This window comes from Sturnira hondurensis, unplaced genomic scaffold, assembly GCF_014824575.4.
Source record: "Sturnira hondurensis isolate 20B ecotype Veracruz unplaced genomic scaffold, ASM1482457v3 Scaffold0000880, whole genome shotgun sequence".
NCBI classification, from domain to species: domain Eukaryota; kingdom Metazoa; phylum Chordata; class Mammalia; order Chiroptera; family Phyllostomidae; genus Sturnira; species Sturnira hondurensis.
Window position 1 is genome coordinate 3,319,532 of NW_028073511.1, and position 22,450 is coordinate 3,341,981.

At 48.9% G+C, this 22,450-nt stretch overlaps 1 protein-coding gene and 1 non-coding gene across 10 annotated transcripts in view; both read right to left on the reverse strand.

The window, feature by feature from the left end:
* Positions 1-2,176: 2,176 nt before the first annotated feature.
* The window catches only part of TRERF1 (transcriptional regulating factor 1), a 204,731-nt gene continuing 184,457 nt past the window's right edge, over positions 2,177-22,450 (reverse strand). For 7 of the 9 annotated variants that reach the window (XM_037052763.1, XM_037052753.1, XM_037052780.1 and 4 more), the window contains 5 exons: positions 19,506-19,594; positions 17,517-17,630; positions 11,224-11,427; positions 8,579-8,826; positions 2,177-5,495 (listed from right to left, as the gene is read on the reverse strand). In XM_037052763.1, the coding sequence (XP_036908658.1) occupies positions 5,171-5,495; positions 8,579-8,826; positions 11,224-11,427; positions 17,517-17,630; positions 19,506-19,594 (980 nt within the window). In that variant the 3' untranslated portion in view covers positions 2,177-5,170. The remainder of the gene's footprint in view (positions 5,496-8,578; positions 8,827-11,223; positions 11,428-17,516; positions 17,631-19,505; positions 19,595-22,450) is intronic. The other 2 variants (XM_037052809.1, XM_037052785.1) reach the window with 1 other exon arrangement.
* LOC118994548 (small nucleolar RNA SNORA42/SNORA80 family) lies at positions 15,991-16,123 on the reverse strand. Its single transcript, XR_005068075.1, has one exon. It is a non-coding gene; the product is annotated as a small nucleolar RNA SNORA42/SNORA80 family (small nucleolar RNA).

Sequence of the window (22,450 nt, forward strand, 5' to 3'; positions counted from 1 at the left end):
GGTTGGTGGGGGGAGGACAGCCCTTTCTGAAAGATTGTATCCCTTATACAATGAGGAAATGATCAGCCCTTTGGCTCTCTCATACAGGGATGTCTGTGATCCAAAGAGCACTGCGGTTCACTTAGGAATATATTATTAAATTTCTTCACGTGCCTTCCTAATTATGTTTTGCTGTGTCAACATTAAAACCCATCCTCATTCCTAGTGCAAAGTTCAGCTGACAGACCGTGGCTGAGGAGTCTGGGATTCAGAATGGACTTCAGGTAACTCTGGGAGAGGTTTCGTACACACACACACACAGACAAGCATACCTGAAAGATGAGAGATAATTTAACAAATAGCTGCTGAGCATCTATTTTAAATCGCTGTGTAAGTGTGGGTAATAGTGAGGTGGTTCACAGTATTAATAAAGCGTGACCTTTGCTTTTCCCAGTGGTGGAATTGGATCAGTTCCCAGGGCCCATATGCTCTTTCTAAGTATCAAATTCCATGGCAGGAAGGAATGATGTCAGTCATTTGTGTACTCTCAACTCCCTCGTGTATAATAAATACAGTGTGGAACTGCGCCTGGTACATGGGGCTCATGCGTATTGAGTGAAGGGCTCTGACAGTAGTTCTTCAGATTGGACACCTGGGCTGGAAGCAGAATTTAAATTTACAACACTGGCTAATAATGCTCAGTGCTTCTGGAGGAATGGCTGCTTTATCTGATGGAGGGCTATCTTAACATAGATACCTAAAATTAAAGTAAAACAACAACTAAAGAGCCTAGGAGATGGAGGTCTTAACAGGTGTGCCCTGCTTAAAGCAAATTCTGTATACAATTCAGAATTTCAGATTCTCTTGAAGTTGATTGTTGACCTTTAAGAAGTGAACACATTCTTTAGAATTTGGAAATCCAGATTAGCACTGCATGCAAACCAGGGTGGACTGGACTTTGGGGAGGGTTCCCTGTGAGACAGCTGTGTGAACACCAGCCCCCCTAGATCGCAGTTAGGCTGCTCTGGCTAGAGACCACCAGCCCTTCAAGTGGCCCACTGCCCCCCCCCCTTTGCCCCTACCCCGGCCCGGCCTCCCCGGCCCGGCCTGCGCAGCAGAGATTGATGTCCTGGCCTGCAGGGTGGGGAGGGGGCCCTTTAATGAGCATTAACTCCGACCAGCAGACCTCTAAACCGCTCTAGGGAAACCGACTAACAGGCAAATTAGCGTTGATCCAGCATGGAGAAGTCATTTCAGTGGTTAGAAATAAGGAATGTTTAAACCAAAATGAAACTCAAAAAGATAACATTTTATTTTCAGAGCAGCTGATGCAATATTGAGTCAGGCTTTCACAAATAAAAGGACAGTGTCTGTCTGGTTACATCTCTGTTTGAAGAATCTCTCTCTACCGGAACTGTCATAAATTTCTGAGGCAAATGACGGGAACCTTTTAAGTTCTCCTGGCTCTCTTNTCCCTGTGAGACAGCTGTGTGAACACCAGCCCCCCTAGATCGCAGTTAGGCTGCTCTGGCTAGAGACCACCAGCCCTTCAAGTGGCTCACTGCACCCCCCCCTTTGCCCCTACCCCGGCCCCCCGCCCCCGGCCCGGCCTGTGCAGCAGAGATTGATGTCCTGGCCTGCAGGGTGGGGAGGGGGCCCTTTAATGAGCATTAACTCCGACCAGCAGACCTCTAAACCGCTCTAGGGAAACTGACTAACAGGCAAATTAGTGTTTATCCAGCATGGAGAAGTCATTTCAGTGGTTAGAAATAAGGAATGTTTAAACCAAAATGAAACTCAAAAAGATAACATTTTATTTTCAGAGCAGCTGATGCAATATTGAGTCAGGCTTTCACAAATAAAAGGACAGTGTCTGTCTGGTTACATCTCTGTTTGAAGAATCTCTCTCTACCGGAACTGTCATAAATTTCTGAGGCAAATGACGGGAACCTTTTAAGTTCTCCTGGCTCTCTTTCTGGAAAATATATTGTGAGAATTTAAAAAAAATGCCCATCACTCAGGAGGAGAAAACAACCTAGAATGCCCCAAATGTTTTTGTTTTGAAGGAATGCACCCTTTTTGGACAAGTCTATAAAACATTTTTATTTATTTGTTACATATGATGTTTAAATATAATTTTGCTTTCAAGCTTCAAACTTTTTTTAAACCCCTGGTAAAATAAGACTTTTGTTTCACCTTAACAAAAACTGACCTAGGAAGAAACATTTTTAGCAAAATGTATTATAAAATTCACTAGAAAATACTGTCCTCTCTTTGCCAAAATGATACATAAAATCCTTATTAAAAATACACACATTACAAAAGAAAAATTATGAATATGCTATACACAGTGCTCTTGATATGGACCAAGGGACCTGCATTCCAGGAGAAATACAGTGAAGCACACCAGATACTATGATGCCGACGTACAGTGCAAACCTGGATAAACTGCACCCTGAAATGGGAAGGCATGCAAGTCATCTGCGGAGAACGGAACAGAACAGCCAGAACAGGAAGCAATCACAGCCACTATTTAAAAATGTTTTCGTTTTTATTACATTAATTTTTTTCAAAAATACTTTTCTTTACAATAGAACTCCTAGAAAATATTTACAGCCTTCCTCTAATAAAATATAACAGCAGTTAAATATATTTGAAAATAAGATGGGTTTTTCCATAAAATATATCTGTTAACTTTTTATATACAAGCTTTCTCAAAGAGATCTAAATTCACTAATGAAAAACCATCTGATAGTAAACAGTAACCGTGTTGAAGACATTGATTGATCTTTAGGAAGCGAAGTTCTTCAGGGTGGGGAAAGCTAGAACAACACACCCATGCAGGCAGAATAATTTCAGACAAAAAGCAAGTACAATGTGCCACTATGAAGTCAATTCTTTTAAGTCGATATTGTCAAGAAATACTAATTCAGGAATTTGAACTGTCTCATTAAGGAGGAGTTCTTTGGTTATTTCAAGTCAAAAATGCTTACACTATACTGCATGGAAAGTCGAAATTAAATTGTGCATTATATTTTTGCCTTGGCAACTCAAGTTTATTTTTAACGCTTAAAACTGAAACAGCTGGGCAAGGCTCCAAACAGAATGAATACATGTGCTTTATAAACATTGTTATGGGCGTTGGCTCCTTTGATAGATAAGCTTTCATATACCCGACAGCAGAACCTCTCCAGAATCACCCTCAGACATCCGCAAGCAGAGGGAAGTAGTTACTGGGACAGACGCCGCCAGCCAGTTAAGTATCACAGCTAGGAAGGTTCTGGAAGTTCTGCCACAAAGCTGATGCACAGTGCCCAGGACAGGTCTGAGCTCAAAACAAACGAGAGAATAACCTGGCTGAAATGGCAGCAAATAAAACACCTTTTCTCCCCCCTAAAGAAAAGATGAAGGAAACCTCCAAGACCTCTTTTCTGAAAACAGAATGATTAAAATGAAGAGAACCTTTGTATTTATCTTCTGCCCTCAGCTTTCCTGAGATTGAGACAGCGCTGCCTGCGCGGGGCTGCCGCGACCCCGAGTGCATGCTGAAAGCTTCTGCAGAGTCAAACTGGAAAGGGCGCAGGGCCCTGTCCTCATGTTCCTGCTGATGTCTTCTCTCATGGCAAGCCATTACCTGCCCTCAAAGTGGTCTGGCATGGTTGCCACACCTATAGGAGCTGAGGAGCCAGCCTACCTGGGGTGGGCTGGGCCTGGTCTCAGGAAGTCTCATGAAGTCGCCCATTAAAGCAGCGGGGGTCCTCTCCACTGCAGTGGCCCTCTCTGTGCTGAGGCCTCGCCCCAGGCTGAAGGTGCGCGCTCATTTGCCCTAACAGTGGGACAGGTCAGTCTGACTCAGCTCGAAAGCCTGAGCCCAATGACGTTTTTGAGGAATTACAGGTTATTACCTTCAAGTACAAACAGCAACCCTAATGACAGGGACAGGAAGAGGCAGAGTTATGCAGCTTGGAGGATTCTAGAAGTGCTTTGGTAAATGACTTTAATGAATACATTCATTGTTTGAATGCAAACATTGTAGCGAAAGTGGTATATGAAACCATTTGTTGGCCTTTAATGCTATTTCCTGTGTTTGCTATCAAATTTCTTAGAAACCGCTTCTCTTCATAGTTAACAAGGTAAACTTCAGTCCAACATAAACGAAGTACAGCAAAATCCCAGGTGAGTGAAGTTTCACAGGACTTCCAAACGGCAGAGTCGCTTCAGAGCCCCGCTGACCACGGACAGTGCTGCGGAGCAGAACGGGCTCTTCTGACCCAGTTTTTGGGCAAAGAACATTTCTTGGCATTCTAGGTACTTCAATATGTGCCTCTCAACCACCCTCCCTAACACTGCCCTGGCAACTTAATAGTCGGGGTTATCTTCTTCCAGATGGGCTTGCAGGGGGCTCTCACTGAGACACAGCTCCGCCAACCTGTGAGGAGCCAACCTGCCCCAGGGCGCAGGGAAGAGGATGCTGCACTTGCCCTAGGAAGCGGGTCTTCTCGAATCCCTGCCAGGAAGTGCAAGCCTGAAGTTATACAGCATTCAGTTCCTAGGACAGGCCAAGGGACAGGCAAGGCAGGGAGAAAAGTCATTCTCCCGTCCGGCCAACTCTTCAAATGACGTGTGTGCAGAGGAAAGCACGGCACGTGAGGGCTTACTTGGCTCTTTGGAGAGCGACCTGCTAGCATGGCCTCCTGGCAGAGTCGCCAGGGTCACTGCACAGTACAGAATGAGGTGAGAACAGGACAACAACAAATAACTCTCGGTGGGAAAGGATGGCCCGAGGCCCTCGAAAGAAGGGGGCAGCCTGCTCCACACAGCCACACACACGCGCACACCTCGGCAAGCTCCAGGGCAGAAGGCGATCAGGACGGTGGACGTCTGAGAGCGAACGAGCACGATCGTCGGGCTCACTCCCGCCAGGAAGGAGCTCTCGGGAACGCAGCCCAGATGAAACATCTCTTAAATAGAGTTGTGCCAATTATTTATTCCCCCTAACCTCCCACAGAAAAACAAACTTCTTTAAATAAAAGGAAAAGAAACTGGATTTTTTTCTTCTAAACCTGAATAAAACAACCACTTTTTAAACAGGTAGTTTAAAATGGTTACAAAACAAGCAGGCAGTCCAGCTCTCCGCATCAGTGGAGATGCAGGCGCGAGTTCTCGCTGTCACCACGTGACGAACAGGCCTCTACAGTTCCGTGTCACCCTGAAGCAAAACCGAATCTTGATCATCCAAGAGGAGATCAGTGTCCACAACCTCGGCTTCTTCCATGACGCCTCCCAACTGCTGGACAACGTCGTCATCGAGGATGTCCACGTCCTTGATGGGTTTGATTAGACTCAGCTGGTCCAGGGGCAGCAGCCCCGGGGTCCCCACCGGCCCCGTAGTCCTCTCGATGGTGGCTGCCATTTCTGCCGCAAAGGCTGCCTTCTGAGCCTTCTGCCTCTGCTGCTCCTCCTGCTGCCTGTGAGTTTTCATGTGTGCATTCCGGCTTTTGATCTTGAAGAAGACTCTAAAAATGAAGAAAAAGAGGCATGTGACATAGAGAAGGAGATCTGAGGGGACGCGTGGTTGGACACATCATCAGGGCGGGCTGACAGGGTCCTTGGCTCTTTAGTTCCTAGGACCGCCTCTCCCGGTGACCTGTCACCATCTCTGTCTTCTCCAAGCATTACAAGCAAAGGTCATGGGGAAAGAAATATATTTACTGTGTGTCCGGCTTCCTTCCTATGGCAGTGCAGGAAAACCCTCAAAGGCCTCCTGCCATTTGTGGTCCGGAACATGCGCCTTTCTCTATCACTAACTGAGCCTTCTTGACCAACCGAGGATCCCTGAGCTCTGACAGTTCCCACCCACCTCCGGCCTCTGTCCGTGCTCCCACGGTTGGAGTTCTTTAGAGTCTGCACACACTTGGTTCAGGTCCTCCCTCCTCCACCCTCTCCGACAGGACTGCTGTCCCCTCCGCTTCAGCCCAAGTGCTCCTCCCAAGGTCACTGACACTCTGTGTGGCCAAACCCAGTGGCTCCTCTTCTGTCTTTACCACACCCACCCTCTGAGCTGCGCCCACCACTCCTTTCTATCCGAGACCTCTTTTTGTTGGCTGCCCCATTACCATCATTTTCTACGGTTTGCTTTAGAATGAAGTAGTGGTTCTCAGCTGGGGGTGATTTTGCTCCCCAGGGAACATCTGGTCATGTCTGGTGACATTTCTGACCATCTCAACTATGGGCGGGGGGGTGGTACTTCTGGCACCTAGTGGGTGGAGGCTAGGGATGCACTAAACAGCCTACAATGCAGAGGGCAGCCTTTCTCCCCCAAACAGGGAATCATCAGATCTCAGGGTCAGTGCAGAGGTTGAGGAACCCTGGGGTCAGAGGTCGGCAAACTGTGGTCAGTGGGCCAAATCCAGCCCATGGCCTGCTGTCGTGAGTAAAGTTTTACTATGATACAGGCAGGTCTGGCCTGCGTGGTAAAATATTCTACCTAAACCCTTTTCAGAAAAAGTTTGCCAAGATGTGAGACTGCCTGCTTCCAAAGAGGGTGTGGTGTGAACGCTTGATACTCATTCCTGAGCTCATAAAGGAAAATCAAACACAAAAACAAAAAATCAAAACCTAATTCCGGGGACCAGAGTCGGAGTTGCTGAACTGCACTCGGACACGCCGAGAACTGAACCTCAGTGGCCAACAGAGGCACCCTGCTCCCGGCTGGAAAACCACAGGAAGCAGCCCTGTTCTCCACAAACTCTCAGCTGGGGTTCTGGTAGAAAAAGGTCTCCAGTAACATAACGACAATAAGACTTAATGGATGTCTCCGAAAGAGTCAGAACACTCAAAAACACTAGTTTTTGTTAAAATGCCCTTTGTCTCCACCTGCAGAATGAGGAGTCATGGGCTGTTGGGGCATCCGAGTGGAAGGAGCAGACCCCTCTCACCCGGACCCCTCACCGGCTCCTGTCCCACAGCAAGCAGGTAGGAGGTAACAGGAGTCAGCCTGTGGATTTTAAGTTAATAAACCTAACGATCAACGCCGGGGTCATTTCTTCCACAGCGACATGAAGATGTTGTGTCCTGGATCTAACAGACATCACGACACCGTCTCGGAGGAGACTGATACCTACACCCACCTCCCCCAGCTCTGTGCTGCAGGGGGAAGAGAGACACTAGCTCTGACTCACTGTGGCAGGAGCCCTGAACAAGTTGGTTTCCTCGGAGGCTAAGAGCTTGAGCTGGGGCCCGGCCAACCAGCATGGTGCCAATCTGCACTCAGCCATGCACTGTGACAAGCGGCTTAACCTTTCTGTGTCTCAATGTCTCTGCTTATAAAAAGGAAGCTACTCAAAATACTTACTCGATAGGGTGATTGTAAAGATTAAACTAACCAATACAGGTAAAAATCCTTTAAAGAAGTGCCAGGCAAATAGTGAGTACCCGGTAAGTGGCAGCTACTATTAAGTTGCCTGAAATATTCCATGAGAATGTATATCGTAAGTAAAGATCCCAGCTGGCCTCCTTCATACAACTAGGAGTGTTTTCCTGTAGAATGTCAGCAGCGGCTTGGCCAGCATCTTCCCGGGTAGTATTACTCTTCACATTTGGGGCGCTGGAGAACAGGGGTGCTATGGATGTCACTCAGGACAATGTAATCTCCCCTAAGTTAGGCAGATGCACTGAGAAGGAAGCTGCAATTCTTCCTGGATGTTGTGGAAGGGACCGTGTGCACCTGACCATCAATGACACCTTCCATTAACGCAAATAAACAATCCAACAGGGTGGGGCCATGCTCAGGAACCCAAGCTCCGCATTTGAACACAGCTGCGTTTGAACCTACACTCTGCTCTTACGGTGGTTCTGGCATGAGGAAAGTCATTTTACCTAACTCTCAACCTTTATTTGTAAAACAAATGTAAAAACTGGATCTGTTTCTGGGTGAAGATTAAATGAGCTCATGCACAAAAAGTATGTACCAAAGTAAGTGCTCAGTAAGTGTTAGCTGTTATTATTACTACCTACTGTCAGTTTTCTCCTCTTAGTTATTATTTTAAATTACACTTAGAAGGGCAGGAATGCCAAACAGGTTTTATTTCATGAGTCACCTCTGATCAATGGGTTGGGCCAGCCTGCAGCATCACAGTGGAGAGGATTTGAAGTCTTGTCTTAATGTGGTAGCAAAGGTGCAGTAGTCGATTAGTGATGTCTGCCCTGGGCACAAGGTGTCTTAGAGCCATCCTCCAACTTAACAGGAATGCCGAGAGCAGCACTAGTGACTGTGGTCTGGGTAGGGGGGGCAGATGTGGGAACGGCGACCCATCCACCGTTATTGGAAAAGAATTAACTTTTGTCACTAGAGGTTTGCTCTCCGATAATGTCCATCCTCATTAAGCTTTAAGACCTCAGAATGACCACGTTCTGAGTCAAAGACAAAGTCCACTCAGGGTCTGAGGTACCACGCAGACCCTGTGGATGGTATCAGGGAGAATTTAGAGAGTCCGGATTCTTTTTCTAGCTGGAGAAACCTCAGCCCACCTTGGCCTGCCCCCCACAGAGGGATTATTGGTCACAAACTTAGACTCGGTCCCCGGTCCGTTCCACCTACTTGCCACACTCCTTGCAGGGGAAGACGGTGGTGGGGTCTGTCTCGCCACTGGTGGTGCTGTGAGAGGGCGAGCTCTTCACCGAGCAGTACCCACTCTGGGCACTGCCAGGCTTCTGCTTCCCAGAGGGTACAGCGCCCCGAGCTTTGGTCACCTGATTGGTGCCACCGTGGATGCGCGCATGGCCGTTCAGGGCCTGTCGGGAGCTGAACACCTGGGGAAGAAAGGGAGTGACATGACATCTACAGTCCTGAAAAGGAAATTAGGGTTATTAGTGACTCAGTGGTGAAACATGTGATACTTCAAACAGTGTCTAATGACAGGGCACGGGGGTTTCACACAAGCAACCTCTGGGCCTACAGCACAGCTGCAAATGCTGTGCTGCTAAAACCCACCACCGGAACCAGAGGACAAGAGGCAACGAGGCCGGGTGACGCACGAAGCTGCCATCTAGACATGGGAGCCTGGGGGCTAGACCCTGTGCCTGCCAGGGCAGCCGTGGGGCCGTTCCCCCTCTGCCCACCCCTTAGGGTTTTCCCATCTGTAAAGTGAGGGGGTTGCTCCAGCTTTCAAACTTTTTTTTAAGCCAGTAACTACCTTCCCTCTTTTTCTTTTCCCCTTTCCTTTCTTCCTTCACTTAAAAAAGACAAAGACAAATCAGGTCTTCCTCAAAAGCTCAAAGTTGAAAAGCGGGGGTGCTCTGGTGGGAACAGAGACGGGGCCCCAGCATCGGGCTGTTTGCTCAGCTCCCTGCAGGAAGCCCAGAGCCCTACGACCCTCGATCTGAAGGACTTGGGCCCCGCTGCTCTGACATTCTCTGGGCATTTCGGCCAAACCACAATCAGCAGCCCATTATCGAAGCAAGGGCTTTACACCCCAAATTTTACTATGGGGTGATAAGAAGGGGAAGAACCCGGAACATTTCTGGAAGCCTGCCCTAAAGCAGGGTTTCCCCACCTCAACACCACTGACGCTGCGGCCGGGTGTCACAGCCGCCGTGGGGGGCTGTGCTGTGCAGGGTGCTTAGCAGCATCCCCAGCCTCTACCCGCTGGGCGCCTTCTTGGTTGTGACACAGATATTTATGGACACTGTCAAGCGTTCGGGGGGAGTAAAGTCATCATCAGTTGAGGACCACTGCTGTAAAGGGACAGAATCCACACCCCCGAATTCCAAGAGCTCAACGGCAGCTAATGGGAGCAGCCCCAGGCTTCCCCTGCGGTGGGTGGCTGTTCGGTGTTACATTCATAGCCCTGTTTGTGATCTCAGGGACAAGAGGGCTGTTGCTGATTTAGCCACACAAACCTCCACAGCTCGGCAAGGATGGGCACTAACACGCTTTCCTCTGTGATTTTTCAAAGCCAATTAAAGGTATGCTGAGCCTTTCCGATTAGGAAACATAAAAGATGACGTCCCACTTGGTAAAGAATTTACTGTACATCAAAACTATGACTTGAGGGAGAGTCCAATTTCTAAAACAATTTACACAGAAATACTGTCACTGGACGTCACATCTTAATCGCACCTGAATGGAAGCGCTCTACGCAAAACGGCCATGGCTGGCTGATGCGTCCAGGGGATCAAACATCACACACAAAGACCAGTTAGCGATTTCTCACGCACTCTTTGGGGCTAATGTAAAACCGGCGTGCGTGTAGGCACACACACACTTTCTTCTTTCACCTTTTCATTTTCTCTTAAACATAAACCAAGTGGATTTCTGCTTTAGGGTCTAATGTTTTAAAGACTATTGCTTTCTTCATCTAAGCGACAGACGCAATGAGCGGCACTGAGTGTGCTCTGGAAAACTGCCGCCCCACACAGCGGGCAAGCAAAGGTAAGCGCTAACTTGAGGAAAACAGGGCTTCCTGTGAAAGAAGCGACATTATTTTTGAGTAACACCTCTAGAACTTGCCCGTACAGGTGTGCCTGGCTTTAAGACACTGATTTGGGGAAAGCTCAATAACTCAGGCCAGTGTGGGACCTGAGCAAGGGGCTGAGAGTCCAAAGTAAACAATTTTTAAGAACTATCCTTTGAAATCCACAGGGAGCCTTAGGCCAGCCCAGCGTAGGCACTGTAAGGCCTTCTTTTGGTGCCAAGAATGATCAAATGGTGAATTGGTTTTATTTTAGCTAAATGATGCATACACAGACTCCCTTTCAGTACTTACATGATTAACTTGCTTAGTAAATCTGCCCCCCCCCCAAGAATATAAAGATAAACCTTAGCTTATTGGTCTTTGTAATTATGCTGCGTGAGGACAATCCTCCGTGGCTCTCCCAGCGCAATGAGATGCATCAGGCACGACCTTAAAGCAAGTTCTGGAGGCGGAGGCTCACCACTGAGCCCTGGGCGCCGGCACCAAGGAGCTCTGAGTTCGTGCTTCCCGAGGGCAGGGACCTACTTCACGTCCCCTGAGCATGTACCTCAGTGCTTAACACAGAACACACGCTCCGTAAATATCTGCTGGCTGAATGAGTAAATAAACAGATACAAGGCAGAAAACCACGGCAGCTCGGAATCCAGTCTGCCCAACTGCCACTGCGTAAAGTGCATGCTCTCTAAAACGCACGGTCTCTTAAAGCCAGGCACAGCCACCTGTCCGGCCCTCCCGGCCCCAGCTCCCGGGAGGACGCAGGGACACTTACAGCCCCACAGTTGGGCATTTCACAGATGAAGGAGCCTGAGGGCTGGCTGAGGGCCTGCAGGGGCGGCCCCTCTGCAGGAGCCAGGACAGGGCCCGGCTGTGGCTCTGGGGACTTGGGCACTTCACTCTCCTCTTCTCGTGTGGATTTCCTATCTTCTTCCTGGTCCTCCTCTTCTTCCTCCAACTCGTCTTCCTCTTCACTTGTCTAGTGTTCAGGCAACAAAAGCAGAAGGGGGAGAGTCCCCAAATGGCATTTTTAGTGAACAGAACCCACAGGCTGGGAGAGGGAGAGCGAGAGGGGCTGGATGCTGGGGCTGCCCTAGTTGCTTTCCGTGTAAGGGGCAGCTGACAGAACCCTGGGGTGGGGACCACAGTCTCTGTGAGGTTGGTCACTGGATGCTTTGAATTCACTCCCCTGCCCCACTCTGGGTCCTCCCATTACTCACATAAAAATGTTTTCAGGAGGGGAGATTTCTGTATGTAGAATTTCTCCCCCTTGTTCAAGACCAGCAGACCTTGAAATGGACTAAAATCCAGGCAGGCAGACCCACTTGTGTCTGTCTGCCCTGTTCTGTGCCCCCAGTGCTGTATGCAGGGTTTTCAAGTAATAACAATACTGGGGACCCTTTGGAGAGACACTGAACACCCACCCCGGTTCGTTTTATAAGCTCATAATCCACTTCCATGCAAGATTCCCGAGATGCTGATTTGGCCTGTGGAAAACTCATGACATCAAAGGCCCTGCTCTGATCTTGCCAGAAAAGAGAACCAAAGAGTGAACCACAATAACTTTAAAAGGAGAGAAAATGGAAGAGGATATTCCCTTTTATTTATCATGTACTTTTTTAAAAAGGATTTTATTTATGACAGAGCAAGGGAGGGAGAGAAACATCAATCAACTGTTGTTTCTTCCACAGTTGCCACGTAGGGGCCTGGCCTGCAACCCAGGCAGGTGCCCTGACTGGGAACTGAACCAGCAACCCTTCAGTTTGTAGGCTGGCACTTAACCCAGTTAGCCACACCAGCCAGGACTAGCCTGTGTTTTGATCCTGGCCTCTGATTGTAGGCTTGTAGAAATGCCTTCCAGAGGTAGTCTGTGAAAAAGAATAAGCAAAATATTCTCTATGACTAACTGCCCTCTTTGCTACTGTGTCCCCTCCCTCCACTTCAGAATAGCAACCAGGCGCAGAATTAAGCAGGAGGTCCACGCCCTCCTCAAGGTTATTAACAAGACAGTGAGTTAATGGAGCAGTTGGAGTAGGTGCCCAGGGTGGGTTGGGGATGGAGGGCAGGGATCTACAAGCCCCTCATCTGACCTCCAGTTTCACTGATGACCTTATGCTGCTCTCCATCCTCACGGAGGCAGGGTATAGTGAGGGACACTGGCTCCTGCAGGCTGAGGAAGGCCTGCGGACCAGGGAAAGGGGGTTCTATGTTACATCAGCCTCATTTCAGCTTCTTCTTTATAGCACCTTATGGTTCACAAAGTGCTTTCATATTTGCTGTATGACTGCATAGTCTGTAAACAGTACCCCCAATTTATAAATGAGGAAACGAAAGGCATACCTAGCCCTGGCTGGTGTGGCTCAATGGACTGAGCACAAGCCTGTGAACCAAAGGGTCGTTGGTTCGATTCCCAGTTAGGGCACATGCCTGGGTTGTAGGCCAGGTTCCCCAGTGTGGGGCACACGAGAGGCAACCACATACTGATGTTCCTCTCCCTTTCTTTCTCCCTCCATTCCCCTCTGTCTAAAAATAAATAAAACCTTAAAAAAAGTATACCCAACTGAACGGGCATCGTCTCTGCCGTGTGAGCATTTTCTCTCTCTTTATATTAAATTTTATTTTTATCTTTTTAAATTAAATTTATTGCGTTGACATTGGCTAGTAAAATACAATAGGCTTCAAGTATACAATTCTATGATACGTCATCTGCACACTGCGCTGTGCTTTGCACCCAGAGTCAGGCCTTCTTCCATCGCCAGGTGTTTGACACTGTCCCGCTCTCTCTGCATTCCCACTGCTCACAGTGGGAGGGATCCCTTCTGCTTTATCCCAGACAGCCACGTGGCTTTGGGCGAGTCTGTGATTCTTAGAGCCGGGAAGCGAGACTGTCCAAGAACAACAAAGGTTTCTGAGAGCAGCGGCGCCCTGGGCCCCAGAAACCACAGCTTCCGCTCTCCAGTCTGGATTGGGGGTGGGGAGAGAGGTGACACCAGTGCAGCATGGGGCACTTAGCGCGCCCCTCACGGGTTCAGTAGTGACCATTTTCTCACAATGCCGCTTTCTGGCTTAAGAGCTCTGAGAAGAAACATTCCTTATAGCCACAACATTACAGATTTGATTATACTGTACTATGACTGCATATGTCTCAGGGATTCAGGTAGGTTTTATTTTAACTGGTGATCTACACATGTTCACAAAAGGACTTACCCTAAAGCCAAATGGATCACCAAAGGGACTAAGAGACACGAAGATAAGAGGGTGAAAGTCCCAACATACAGACCTTCCTATGGACAAGCTGGCCATTTGGGCACGTACTACGGAACAAACCTTTAGTGATACTCCAGAATCGGGAGCAGGTGGGCAAATCCAGGGCAGGGAGGTGGTTCTACATTTAATATGGTGCTCAAAACCTTGAGTGTCCACAGTAAGAGTTTCTTTTTTATTTTGTTTTTAGAAAGAGGGGAAAGGAGGGAGAAAGAGGAAACATTAATGTGTGGTTGCCTTTCACACGCCCCCTCCTGGGGACCTGGAGTGCAACCCAGGCATGTGCCCTAACTGGGATTGAACCTGTGACCCTTTGGTTTGCAGGCCTGCACTCAATCCACTAAGCCACACCAGCCAGGGCAAGAGTATCTTTTTAAAAAATAATTAAATTGATTGGGGTAACATTGGTTAATAACATTATATAAATTTCAAGAGATATTGAGCTGGAGGATGTTTTTATTTTTCTGGCATGCAAATGAAATTTGTATTATGAGAAATTTGTAAGTTAAAATACAAATGTTCAACAAGTCATATTTACTCCAAGACAAATTGGAGTGTTACCGGCACTGATGATGATATAATTCTGAATGCCTGCTATGAGTCAGGCATCACACGCACATATTTCTACTTCTCACAACAACCCTGTACAAATTTTTCTTCTTAAAACAAATGAGGAAGTTGGCCAGAGAACTAATTTTCCCAATGTCACGTGGCTGGTATGGAAAATAAACTGAGATTTAAAACCCGAGGTGCTCAGACCGTGGGTGAGCTTGACCCCTGGAGCCCTGCCCCCCGTCTCCCCAGGCAACTGTGGCAGTTCCTTTCTGGAATCATGTCCGGTCTGGTCGCAGCCAGACCCACTGCTTGGTCGGGAGTGGGATCCCAGGGATGGACAGGCTGCAGGAAGGGGTGGTCAGCACAGCCTGCTGCCACCTCCTTAACAGAGCCCACCTTGGCCCCTCCTTCTGCCTGCAAGGGTGGAAGGGCCCGCGGCGGCTTCAGGCCAGAAGGCACACCACTACCCTGATGGTTCCTCACAAATTCTCCTTTTTCCCTCTCCCCCCATGCAAGTCCCTAAGCCACCCTCACATATCCTGTCCGGGTGGGAATGGTCACCTGCCCTTTTAATAAAACACTAAGGACACAGGATCAGGAGAGCTATGCCAGAGTCCCAGACCATGGTCTTAGGACAGCACCTTCTGCACCCTCCCCAGTTCTTGTGCAGTTCCAATCTGTCACCTGCAAACTACTGTCAGACAGCTGGGCCTTGAGATCAGGGTTTTCTCGTTTTTTGTGGGCCTGAGTCATCCCTGCACCTCGCTACCTGTTCTCCCTTAGCTCAGGGGTCACAAGGGTGTGGATGCTCCTGAGGCAGCCTAAGACTGGCTCCTGGTGACTATCCCAAGAAGATGTGGCCCCTTGGGCACTGTGTCTTAGCCACTCTTCCTCCTAAAGTTACCTGTGGCTTGCTATTTCTGCCCACCTTCAAAGTCCTGCTGGCCCAAGACGGTGCCTCTGCCTCGTGGGGTGACACCCTCCTTGGCAGCTCTCCTCTGCTCAGAAGCCACCTGCTCCTGTCTCCCTCCAGCGAGTTTATAGAGGGCTTGTCACTATGCACCTCAGAAAAACGTTTATTCCTTCGTTCTGTAAATATTTGTTAAGTGCCTTATTATGCAGACACTATCCTAGGCACCTGATAACACCAAGCCAGAGAGACACTAATTTGCCCCTGCAAACCCTATCCTCTGATTCTGCCCTCTCCCAAAACACGGCTCTCACAGAGCCCCAATGTTCCAGAACTGGAAGGGACTTCCTGAATCACCTAAGTCATTTGCTTCATTTTATGGCCCAGGAGTCAGGTCCCAGGTCTCCAAGGCCAGGGTTCGCCGTGCTTTCTTGTTTACTGTCTACCTGACCCACTTGGAAAGCAAGGATGCTCCGTGTGATCTGGGGCGAGCCTCTCACCTCTCCGGCCTGACTTCTGGCTATGGATTGGTGGAGCCCAATGAGAAAGAAAGCCCGTGGGATAGCCGAGAACTCCACTCCTCGCTCTGTATCGCTTTTAAATACTCTCCGAGCTCCCAGTAAACGTTCCACTGTGTGTGCCATACCTCCCAACTAGCACACCTTCTCACCTGGGGGAAGTAGAGGCCCGTCGACATCCCTGACTCACCCACTGTGAATACACACACATTGTTGTTTATGCTGCAGGAGCTCAAGTGGCTTTAGTTCATTGAAGGAGATGAGGCCACACTTTCTTATGTACTTGCTTATTTCCCCCCGTGCAACCTGCTTCAATGCCTGCAGCCTGCGGGCAGAGGCCAGGCAACAGTTCGAGGCCACAGTTTGCTCTGGCATGAGGCATTTGACAGACCCAGGGGGAGGGGCTTGCCGTAAATCCAAACGCATGCATCGCACTGCTTTTTAAAACATTAGGCAACAGATGTGCAAAAGGCTACTCTGATGCAAGACATTACTACTTAAACCAGTCAGACAAAAATCCTGGGCACTGGAAACCCTCAATACAGAATATGGTCGACTTGGATCAAAAGAATGGGAATTCCATTCTATTCCACACGTCTGTTTTGTCTCATATTTAGGTCCAAATATAAATTAACATATGTGTGCATATTTTCTAGCTAGGCTCAATACATAGTTAGGAACTTGGGCTTTGAAGTATTAATGCGTCCAATTGTTTTTACACTTCCTGAAGAGAATGTGCATTTGACCTAAATACTACATGAGGGCCTCAGACTCAGACAACACACTGACCAGCCCCTGACCACAGCTAAGTAAGTCTGTGCCTCAGTTTTATACCATGCAGAATGAGTGTGAGGCCTAATGAGGCAGCCTTTGTAAAGTGCCTAGCATAATGCCTAGCACACAGAAAGTGCCTTTTTAAGGAAACAGCCCACCTATGTGCTAACAGCGGGGCACTACTAGGAATGAATGTATGATCACAGACCTTCGCCCTGGTCGTGAACTCTAAACTCACTCTCTGACGATGGCAGAGGCTGGGGTTCAGTGACTGGTTGTAAGACATGTAACTCTGACATGCGTACACAGTAGGTAATGTTTGCCCCAGCAGGTGAGACAGAGATCTCCCTTAGCCATGGACACAGAGAGGAGAGTCCACCACAAGGATGAACATGGTAGTAACGACCAAAGCCACCCACACAGGGTTCTGAGACAATTTTGATCTTATCTCCTTAGCATGTACTTAATCTTAATATGCAGACCACTTTGATGGTCTGCCAATGAAGGAAGTCAATACAGGGACGAAGTGAGGGTTAGAATGACTACACCCTGCTATAACCAGTGCCTCCGAGGAGCTGCCTCGGCACTGTGAACGGGTCAAAGCTCCTCCTGGCTCATGCTTTACGGATGCCGTGGTAAAGCTGAAGCCTCCTTCATCATGCGAAAGCACATTATGTCCTCTGGTCAGTGGCATCTCTGATGTGGAAGGATCAGGACAGGGTGTGCCAAGGGGTCACATTCTTATTAAAACCAACCCACTCATGGCTTGGGACCACCCTGGCTGAACTCCCTGGCTCCCACCTGCAGTGAGACTCAGGCCAGCTCCCACCTCCTTCACTGAACACTGAGCCACAGGGCAACCCCAAGCAGCCTTCTCTCTGCCTTTACACCAAGACATCGAAGCCTGAAACCTGCCAGGGAACAGGCTCTTCAGCCACTCACTGTGGCTACCTTGGCGGCAAAGCCAAACCAAACACCAGCCCCTGACTAAGGTGGGTGCGGGCGGGAGTGGGGCCAGCAGGAGCAGCGACTCGGCAGGTCACTCACCACACTGTCATCGATGAGCTCCGTGAGGCGTGTCCGGTGCTTCCGTCCTAATCGCATGATTTTCTTCCACGTGTAGTAGTACTCCACACACTGAGCCACCGTCTTAGACTTGACCTTTGGGGAGAGCCATCGCAAGGTCAGCCCGAGCAGTGAGTGGGCAGGGTGCACAGAGCAAGCTTTTTTTAAAATTTAATTTTATAATAGGTGGTAGGCTCATGCAGTTCAATAAAAAATGTATACAGAGAGAAGTCTCCTTTCCACGCCTCTTCTCCTCCATCCAGCTGACCCCCCACCCCTGTAACACAGCTACCCCCTCTTATTAATTTCTTGGATATCGCTCCAGAATTTCTTCATGTGCACACCAACAAACACGATCCTTCCCTGACATTTTCCTCACAAAAGGTAGCGCGCAAATATCTTGCAACTTAATTTTTTTTTCATAATACAGCCTGGCCTAGAGATTTTCCATGTCACTCCATAGCAAACTCATTCCTTTTATTAACCCGTAAAGCAGCACGCTTTCATTAAACGTGCTTGAATGCGTTTGGTTGTCTGATTTGTTGACTGACTTACTGACCTTCAAAATCTATTTACAAAAAAATGTTCCTTTGTCAGGAAAACAGGAACATAAGGCAAAGCTGTAATGATGAGCTCAGTTTTTGCAGAAAACTAGCCTTGCTCTGTTTTCCCTCAAAAGAAAAAGTGTGTTTTAAAGAGAAAAAATTCCTTTGTTTTGCACATATATCTCTAAGCTCCAAGTTCAGTTCACTGGTGTGGGTTTTCTGGAGGCAGGTAAATAGTGGACAGTGCCCTTAGGGGTGGGGCCATGGCCACTAGCATGGAGAGGTGAGGGCCTCGTCTCCTCAAAGCTGCCCCCTTCACATCCACCTGATACCTTGCACTTCTACGCTGGATTGGCCCAGGAAGTGTGCACAGTGTTCCAGAGAGCCCTTGCTTAAAACACCTGTGTCACCTGACAAGCAGGACACATGAAGCTATTGTCAGTCAACAAGGTGTGGGCCTAGGACAGGTTAGTCCTGGGGACGGCGACTCAAGAAAGATCAGAGGGTGGGAGAGGCTGGGCAGGGAGCGTGCTGGCCTCTGAGGCAGGGAAAGGCGAGGGTGAACACAGATCTGGAGAAGGAGATAATAAGCTGGAGAAAAGGACCACCTTTTCTTCTCCATCAAGGTCCTCAATTAAGAGCATGTACCCGGGACATCACTGGTACCACTGCCTAGCTCGGAGCCAATGGGAGCTGCTTATCACCCATGACCCTGTTTTCCCTGGACCTGAACACCTTAATAACCTTAGTGATACAATGTAGCCCCATCATTCATCGGTCTGCTGAAACACACTTTGAATCATTTTAACTTTTAGCCTAAATCCCTCTTAGCCAATTATGGTCTATTGGGTTTATTGTCTGCTGTATAAAGTGCTTTTTCATCTACGTGAAACAGTTCTATTTTGCTGTGAAATGCTGTCTATGTAAAGCAGACGTAGACGGCCTTACTGTCATAGACAGCCTTGCTTTACCCTTACTGTCATTATAATTAGGGGCCCAACACCAGAAACCCTGCTACTGGCTAGGGGGAGGGCACCCATCATCACTTCTTCGATTTCCCAGAAAAATATTCTGTTGGGAGACACAATAGACCTGTCAAAAATATACATGAAATAAATTATGCAAATTGTGATCCAGAAGCCCGAGTTCTATCTTATTCTAACAGAATGTATAAATTACACATTTTTATTAAGATAGAAATAACCCCCCCACCACTGTCACGTCCAAATAATCTGTCCTCCTTCCCCCCGTATCCCCGACATCGGGGCCATGCTGCCCTGAACAGATGGCACCTGTCACCAGCAAGCAGGGGAAGACACCCCTTTTGTGAGAGCAGTAAGCCAGTAACCAAATACTTCTACATATCTTTAGGGGTAGAATTTCCCAAATCTAGTTTCAAGCAAGCAATGGGCCAAAGCATGCTTACCATCTTCTGTACAAAAATAAAGTCTTTGCTGTAAGTGGCTAGTGCTTTATTAAACAGTTTTCTTTCCAGGGAGGTCCACTTGTCCGAGCCTACGATGAAACACAGACTCCATGACAACAGCTCCCAGGTCTCCCCACCTTAGTGACTGGTTCACTTAGTTAAGGTACAAAATACAACAGTTCAATGACAAGTAACACAATGCCCATCAAACTCCTTTTTGAATAAAAAGCCAGTGCAGTGTAATGGTTAGCAGCCCTGACACCCTGGGTTCATCTCAGCTATGACCTTGACTGTGGCACATTATTAAAGCTAAAACTCAGTTTTGTTACCAACAAATGGGAATCATTCTAACTGCCCCTCCTTTTAGGATTTTTGTAAAGGTTAAAGATAATGCATGAAGTGTCCCGCTTAGTCCCAGAGTGCTTCACAGCCCGCAGCTACAGTTTTCACGAGGTCTCGACGCTCATGAGGGCAGCGCCCATTGGCAAGTGCTCCTCCAGACGTGGGACACGGTCTGGCGGGAGACAAACCAGCAGGCCGCTGTGCTCACAGCGATGATGACCTCGATGACGAAGATAGAGGTCAGGTGCCCTTGGGGGACAAAGGAGGAACACCACCCTCAGGCTGGGGCCAGGGCAGGCAGAAGGCTTCCAGGTAAAGTAGACACCTGAGTTAAGGACACAGAAGCAACTCAGGCAAGGGGATGGAAAGGAATTCTAGGGAGAGGAAGTGTGTGTGCCAAGAGGCAAGCAGTGACTGACTTCCTTCCTTCATCTATCCAACAAATGTTTATTAGGTGGGTACTGCATATAAGAAGCTGTTCTAGGGAAAAAAGCTAACATTTCTAAGTGTTTACAATGTGTCAGGTTCTAAGTACTTCACAGACAGGAGTCCCTTGGTTCCCCCAACCACCCAGACTGGTGTCATTGTTACCCATGTCCCAGTCTAGGAAGTGCAGGTGTTCAAGGAACCCAGGGTGGCTCAACGACAGGGCTGCAGCAGGGGGACAGCAGAGGCGGCTGTGAGGTGAGTGGGACCGGCTCCTGACAGATCTGCAGACCAGTGAGGAAGGGGCCCCGTGATGCTAGGCTGGTGCACCTGCCTTGCTGGCTAACCTTGACATTCATGACTATTTTCTCCATAAGAGAGAAAGCAGGATATGCAGATGATCATAGATAATAGTACTGGGCTGTCTGGCCAAGAAATAAGGCCTCTTTCTAAGGGGAGTCTCATTTCTGGGGGATCCAGGGCTCCATTGCTGGGGCTGACTTGCAGAAGAGTCAGCCCCGTTCTTCTGTTTTTTTGAATTCTCCTATCTCTCACTCTTTGGATGGTACACGGGGGGGCTTCTGACACTCCTCCGCTTTTCACAGCTGTAATTCCCTAAACCATAACAGTTGTTTGCTCCCACTCAGGACAAGCCTAAGGTTCACATTTTGCTGTGGCTGACTGATGGGGCTGAAGTTTAGAAAACCTGATTTGCTTCTTCCCTGGGAAGACTCAGCCAAAATTAGGGAGTCAGGTGAAACCACTCTGGACAGGTAGGAGGGGAGATTCTGGAATATGTGATTCAGATTTCGGAAATAAACCCCTTTTCCGTGTCGCTGTCTAATGGGTCCTCAAGCCAAGAGTTCTGACCCCAGACTTAGAATGAGATTTCCACAGCTGGGCTCGTTCAAACCTCCAAAAAACCAGGGCCACCACCTGATTTCATTTATCTCTTTACTTCTAGGAGGAAAGCAGAATTCTGATTCATCCTCAGCAGAAGAAAGCATCTGCCCCAGGTTCTGGGGGCCAGGACATCTCTAGTCGTGTAAACCACCAAAACCGAGAGAAGCGGGGGAGGCAGGCATTGGGAGGTCTGCAGGAGTGGGCACCAGCAGAGGAGGGTGGTGGGAGTTGGGGTCTGGAGCGGGTCCATCACCACTCCTCAAATTCTGCCCAACAGTCAAGGCCTTGGGGCCCCAGCTCCCAGATGCTCCCTTACCCAGGGGCAAAGACAGGATGAAACAACAGTCAGGTTGAACAACCAAGAGGAGTCAGGGCTCCTTTCAGCCATCCATCCAAACAGCAGAGAGAGGTCAGAGAGGGGACGGTGGAAGAAGACGATGGCGGGGACATGCCACACCAGCCAAGTCCCTGGGCAAGTTTATGAAGAGGGTGACGTGCTGCCCTTCTGGGGGTCCTGAGTCGGTGCAGCTCTGGGTCGCATCTCACATGGGGAGTCAGGGGACATTTTGCTGAAGAAAATCCCCAACTAGGTCAATGAGGATCCTTTCTACCCTCAGCCAGACTGTGTGCTTCCCAGGGTGAGTACAGTAAGACCCGGTGAGACACAAACGGGGCCATGCAGCCTTCTCAGGCTGGCACCGCCTCGCCGGTAGGCACTTTCTCCCACCTCATGCCAGGCTCACCGCCTGGTTACTGCCTCCACAGCCATGTGAAATCCCCAGGTCTGTCCACTTGTGAGAAGCATGTTCCTTTACGTCTCCAAATGGCTTACCAGCTGGAGCCTACAGAGGTAAAGTGACCCTCTGGACCATTTGTTTCGGAGGATCCCTGAGCCTCGTGGGGGAGGGAGACCTATCCCCTGCTGACTCCTTGGTGGTTTTTTAGGGCTGCAGCTCTGGGATGGGGTCTTTGGTCTTCCCCACCTCAGCGGGTTCACTCTGCACCGCTAGTCCTGGATTGGAAGTGGGCTGCACTCTCCTGCTATCCTTCCCAGGGCTACAGCGTCTGTGGCAGGGAGCAAGATGGCTGCTCCTGGTTGTCTGAAAGTCCAGGCTTTGGTGCGAATGACAGCGCTGAGTCCACGTGTCAGCCCCACAAGGGTGCCCTCACATCGATAGTCAAAGGCAGATCTGGGGCTTCATCTCCACTGCACCCTGTTCACTGGGTTTCCACCGGGCGGAGCACCCACCCTGGGCTGCTAGACCGAATGTCCA